The sequence below is a fragment of the Crassostrea angulata genome, chromosome 4 (assembly GCF_025612915.1).
Source record: "Crassostrea angulata isolate pt1a10 chromosome 4, ASM2561291v2, whole genome shotgun sequence".
Classification (NCBI taxonomy): Eukaryota; Metazoa; Mollusca; class Bivalvia; order Ostreida; family Ostreidae; genus Magallana; species Magallana angulata.
Genome location: NC_069114.1, coordinates 14,880,202 through 14,886,908, shown reverse-complemented (window position 1 = coordinate 14,886,908; position 6,707 = coordinate 14,880,202). Strand labels below are relative to the sequence as shown.

At 36.6% G+C, this 6,707-nt stretch overlaps 2 protein-coding genes across 2 annotated transcripts; one reads left to right on the top strand and one right to left on the bottom strand.

Annotated features, from left to right (window-relative positions):
- Positions 1–2,290: 2,290 nt before the first annotated feature.
- On the bottom strand, positions 2,291–3,217 carry LOC128182092 (tripartite motif-containing protein 2-like). Its single transcript, XM_052850706.1, has one exon. The coding sequence runs from the start codon at positions 3,215–3,217 to the stop codon at positions 2,291–2,293; it is 927 nt and encodes a 308-aa protein (XP_052706666.1).
- A 1,938-nt stretch (positions 3,218–5,155) lies between these two features.
- Positions 5,156–5,551, top strand: LOC128182091 (uncharacterized). Its single transcript, XM_052850705.1, has one exon. The coding sequence runs from the start codon at positions 5,156–5,158 to the stop codon at positions 5,549–5,551; it is 396 nt and encodes a 131-aa protein (XP_052706665.1).
- The last annotated feature ends 1,156 nt before the right edge of the window (positions 5,552–6,707 follow it).

Genomic DNA, 6,707 nt, shown 5'->3' with positions numbered 1-6,707 from the left:
CTATCTATCTATCTATCTATCTATCTATCTATCTATCTATCTATCTATCTATCTATCTATCTATCTATCTATCTATCTATCTATCTATCTAGATGCAATATTATATCAAGCCCTATATAGTGAACTTGGCTGGGAAACCCTTAAATCTCGATGGTTTAGCACCGCAGTACTTGTTAGACTTAATTCAGCCATACTTTCCAACTGAACATGCATATAATCTTAGGTCTAATGGCAATTTTTACTCTCTGCCACTATGTCGGACTACTTCTTATTACAATAACTTTATTCCGTCATTTATTTTTCTTAATAACGGCTAACAACCCCATGAAATGACTAAAACAAGTAATAATATTAGTAATAAGGATTTTATTATAATTGTTTTCCACTTTAATCGCCATTTGGGTCGCCATTTGGGTTCATTTGGGTCCATTTGGGTAAATCGACGCACCCGTGAATTTCTAATAAGATGTACAGAACTGTTCATCAATTTTCATGTTTTTTTTAAATATAGTATTTTTAAATACTTTTAGATCAATTACGACTGAATATGTTTGCTCATACTCATACGAAACCACGTCAAGTACTTGGAGATTGTAATATTAGACTCGGAATATGAAATTCGTGAATTCCCGGTATACATAGAAGGTGCTAAATGAGTGGGATTTCAATTGTTAAGATTGATTAATGAAAGAAAGGGAAATATGAAAGATAAACTCTTTCATCCTTTAAAGATTACATATTTGACATTTGTGCCACTATCAAAATTCGTTGGCTTCGCAGTCATGCACCGTATTTCAGTGTATATATATATATATATTTTCAAGTAGACAAGTTTTACAAACTGAGTAAATATGTACACGCGAGTGATGTTAAACAGTGAAAAATTATGTCATCAGACCCAAACACAACTAAACGAAACATACATGTATGGAAACAAAAAAGATCGCGTCACACAGAACAACATATATAGTTTGCAACACCATCTGAATTTATTACGAAGAAATCATGCATTTTATTAAAACACTATATGGTCAGATATAATTTTTTTTAAAAAGAGTGAAATGTACATGCCTTTATTGGTATCATCATCCGATGCATGTCTAGTCCATCCACATACTACACATATTTACTCGTGTATACTCATGTAAGAGGTAAACGACATTAGTTGTGGAAAATCAAGAAGAGAAAAACCAATCCCAATGTTTAGTCAAAATGAGAGAAATGTATGTATACTTGTATTACTATAGGATATATGTATGGGTCAGGATGTTTTAGTGTGTAAACCAGGCGCTTACAGGATCCATCTCTCCAACTCAAGTCCGCTCCGCTACTCACAAACCTACGATATACTCGACTTACGGAGATGTTCCATATACACCGTAAAGGCACTGGAATATTTTAAAGCCTTTGTTTTCATTTTAACAGGGCGAGGCAAAAATAAATGGAAATTGATTGTAAACTAAAGGGTGTACCTCCTCCGCAAATAAAGGTATATAGTCAATTTGTTTTCGATAAGAGGAAACGCATACATCAGTATGTAAACACTTAGCATAAATCAAACTGAAATGAATAAACAAGGTTCATTACGCATCGCATTCTTTCTCTCTCCTTCAAAAAAAGATTTTTTAAAGAATTTTGTTGAAAATTATTTTATTGGCACACGATGAAGTACAAAAATTATTTATTAAGCATCATGAAGGAACTGCGCGTACTTTCATGATTAAATTGTTATTACAATACATACCTTAATTATTGTTCATAAACATTTTGAAAGTTTCAGCATGTAGAGGTACATGTAAGTGTATACATTGTCGTTTCGTAGCCAGACACTTGCCAACCGTTAATGCGACGATGGAGTGTTGACCATTTATTTACTCATCAGTTATTTTAAAACACGTAAGGTCAGTTTGACCTCTGTATTTTCCTCTCCGTGTGTTCATCAAGTTCCCAACATAAGAGCGACAAACATTATAATTTTGTAGAATTCTAATCGAGCTAGTCTGATAGCCTTCATATTACACCAGGTTTATCAAATGCTACAGCAAGTCCATAACAAGCTTATCTAAATTGACTATTTGATGGCCATTTAAGATACACTGAACGAATAGTACGCATCCCACGTACTGGTTCTAGCTGACGACGGCTTGTTAAAATCGATCAAAATATTCTTAAAAAGCATGATTATGTTACTATTATTCATTATCTCCAACTATTTTTTTTTACGTATTTAATGCAACAATATAATGTCAAAAATAAAACTTCAGCGCACCTTCTAGTATACATTTTTTTTTCAATTGGTATATTTTATTTTCTTGACTGTACCATCATCTCCAGACTCTGCCACAAAGAGTTCATCTTTGGTGTTGACACATATTCCCCTTGGAGATCGCAAATTGCAGTTTTCGATGTAACGTAAGAACTGTCCGTCCTGATCTAGAATATGGATGCGGTTACAGGTGGGGTCTGATATCAAAATCCGACTCTGGCTGTCTGCTGCAATCCCGTGTGGATCGAACGGCCCCTTAGAGGTAGAAGGGTCACCCGTGTATTTAAAGCGTAGTGCCCCACCCTCACTGACCACAACTACGGCACCAGCCCAACAATCAGACACACAGATATCCCGGTTCCCGTTTTCGGTAATGTACTTTGGATGGGTGAGTCTACTTGATGAATAGAGAGCTCGACCCTTGTCATCAAATTGAATAGTTTGTGTCTCTGTGGAGCCAAAGTAACGTACAACTTTTGTTTGATCAAAATCATCATTGACCATTATAACGAGGAGGTGGTCGGAGAATGCAGAGCATACACCTTGAGGTTTCCACCCCGGTAGCCACACCATCTCTTCAATATTTGTGTTTTTCAAAATGTTCACAGTTCCATCTTTGTCATCAGTATAAACTAGATCACCATTGCCGGTGATTGTCATATCTTGAGGCGCGTTTCCAGACTTTGTTTGAACAGATTTTATCAGTTCCCCATTAAGGTTGTAGAGTTTTAAGATCTTGTCCCAACCACTAGTCCAGATCTCCTCATCGTTCTGAGCAACTACGTGATGCAATCCATTCCCAAACCCAGTATCAATTTTTGCGGTAACTTCTGGCTCTTCAAGCATCGCCATTGGGCTCTCTTCTGAATGGTTCAACACGACATATCCATATTCTTCCACCACAGTGGATGATGCGGACAGAGTTCCAAAACGATGAGCAAGTTCCTCCATATCTATTTCTTTTGCAGAAAAGCACGGTAACGATTTCGTGATCTGAATTAGTGGCAGTTTTCTGAATTTAAAATTTCTGGATACATAAGCATCAACTAGGGTTGAATCGCTGGAATATAGCATTCTTTTTAACTCAAGAATTCTATGAAAGATTTCAGAAATACTCCTCGAGATTTCGTTTTCCTGTCTATCCAAAACTAAGAAATCTTTACAGAACATTTCATCGATATCAGATTTCAGTTTTTTAGTAAGGTTTTCTATTTTTCTGTGCCAATCTTGTCCCAGTTTTTCTATGTCAGTTGTCAAGCTTTGAGCGTTGTTATAGAGTTCAGTTTTCTGAAACTGAATGTCAGCTGCAATCTCTTGATATTTCGGATAAATCATTTTTTCCAACTCTCGTAAATCTTTCTGTATGACTTTTACTTTCCTCATATTAGTTTCAATATGTTGAAATCATGACCTTTGTGCACCTGTGATGTAACACAATGCACACAAATAGGAACGTCACATTGTTCACAGAAAAGTTCGCAATTCTTTGTAGGGTGTTCGTTGCAACTCGGATAATTAGCAATTGATCCACGCCTTTTGAACAAAACCACACGGTGCTCCTTCGATTCATCTGAGAGATGTTCCGCAACACAAGCCTTGCATAAACCAATGCGACAAATGTCACAATACATAAGAGGGGTAGGTGCCTCACATATATAACACCGTATAACATCCTGAAGACAAAAATCGGGATCCATTGTTATGCGTCTTTGTTATTTGTGAAATTGCTGCAAACAGAATAATCAATTTGATTATTTTTTTTACAAATACCACCTATTTGCCTTTTATTGGTAGCACATATAAAAACAAAACTTTACAAAACTATTTTAAAAATCCATTTTAGAAGAATATCAATAAGAAGATAAAAAGGAAACTAATATATAGTATTTATACCAGGTTTACAATCAGCGACAACATATTCATCCTGGGGATCATACATAAAAATTAAAATACAGTAACATTTACATTTAATCGAAACCTAATATATTACCTGTTATAAAGTGTAGAAGGCTCTGCGCACAGATAAGAGCACACATAGATGCCCTTGCAACAAAAGCAGAAGAGGCAGCCAATACAGGAGAGCAGGGAAAACTTTACGAAATAACAAAAGCAGTGAGTGGCAAGAATAGACCATCTCCAAACCTACCTGTCAAAGACAAAAAAGGGAAAGTTGCTGTCAAGAGAGAAAGAGATGGAAGACAGTTGCATGGACCGAGCATTTTGAGGAAATACTGAACAGGCCACCAAGGTCCAACTCATGAACCTGATATCAGTGATCCAGCAACTGACCTATACATTAACATTTAATCGCCACAAATTCCAAATTGTCTCTGCAATACAATCCCTAAAAATGGAAAAGCTCTGGATATGACAACTAAAATGCAGAATTATTCAAAACAGATCCTCTACTTACAGCCACAATTTTACAGCCAATTTTTCATAACATCTTGAAAAGAAACACCATACGAAATGAATGGAACCATGGAGTCATCATTAAAATATCAAAGAAAGGCAACCTGAATGTTTGCAACAATTGGCGAGGAATAACACTTCTTTCCAACCCCAGAAAGATAATGCCCCAAATCATCAGAATATCCATAGCTTTGGATGTCAAACTGCGTAAAACACAAGCTTGATTCAGACCAAGGCGAGGATGTATTGATCAAATATTTACACACAGAAACATCATAGAACAGTGTACAGAATGGCAACGACAATTATATCTTAATTTTATTGATTTTGAAAAAGACTTCGACAGCATTCATAGGGACACTCTCTGAAAAATTATCTGACTATATTATCAAGAGTTTTTATGTCAACTTCAGATGCAGAGTTGGAAGCACCAGCAGCGAGTTTGATGTTAAAACAGGAGTCCGTCAAGGATGTGTAATGTCATCAACACTCTTTATCATAGTCATTGACTGGATCACGAAGAATACAACATCTGACATCCCGAGAGGCATCAGATGGGGCACATTCACGACACTAGAAGACATGGACTTTGCAGATTACATAGACATATTCTTCCACTCCGACCAGCACATTCAAGACAAGACCAACAGACTCCACAAGTACGCAGGAAGCATTGGGCTAAAGATAAGCACCAAAAAATCAGAGGTCATGACCCTAAATGTTAACAACCCAACAGCTGTCAAAGTGGACGATCACATCCTCCCACATACAAGCACCTTTACGTACTTGGGTAGCAAAGTAACAACAGATGGTGGCCATGGAGAAGAGACTGATATCGAACAGAGACTATCCAACGCAAGAACAGCATCTTAATTACAACCTACAAACTGTTTGGAGATATAGTCAGTGCACTACTAGAACAAAACTAAAGCTATACAAAAGCTGCTTCCTACCTATCCTTTTGTACGAACCAGAGTGCTGGCGAATGACAGAGAGAGATCTAAGCAAACTGTCAACTTTCCTGAGAAGGATCTTAAGACTTTTTTGGTCCAATACCATCTCAATTTAGGACCATCTCAATTTAGGACCGTCTCGACAGGTGTCAGCAAGAGGAGATGGCCACAATCATCTTCAGAAGACGTTGGAATTGGCTTGGCCATGTACTTAGACTCGGATGGCATTATAAAGACAGCTCTCCTCTGGACCCCAGAGGGAAACGGAAGAGAGGAAGGCCCAAAGTCACTTGGCGGTAGACAGTGGAAGCCGAAATGAAAGAACAAAGGAAAAGCTAGGGCACACTCCAAAACGCCCTATATGCCAAAGGTGTCACGGGACAGTAAGTACGTGAGTAATTAAAAGTACCATTGCAGAAGAATATCAATAAAAGGATGAAAAGGAAACTGTTATATACTAGTATTTATACATATTTTTCGGTAGTAACTTAAAGTTATATATTCATCCTGGGGGTAATACATAAAGTTTAAAATACAATTATAACATTTACTTTTAATTGAAACCTTACATGTATATATTACCTGTTGCACATTCGTAGTTGATCTGGCAATTCCAGGTGGCAACTGACTTAAAGATTCTTGTGAATCGATTTTAATAAATTAATAACACGTGCAAGTCGTTGTATCGATTTATAATGGACAAAAAATCAAAGTGTAAGGTAGGGTTGCGTAATACCTTTATTTGAAACTACAAACCAGCAGCCATAATTTATGCTTTTGAATTTTTCAGAGTCGTATCTGAGGGCAAGTCTTGGGATAGTCTCAAGATATTTCTTTGCATGTTTAAGGAAAGAATGAGATTCTTAGCAAATAACGATGAAATCATAAATTAGAATATCTAAACTGTCGTCGAATCGTGATTTGTGTGCATGTCGGGTGATTTTGTGTTTGTTTTGGGGTGGGAGTGTCTTAACATTTTGAAATAAATCACAATATTAGTACGAAATCGTTACTTAGTAGAATCATTTTATATTTAGTGAATTAGTGCACACCAATGCACAATTATTATTTGTGAA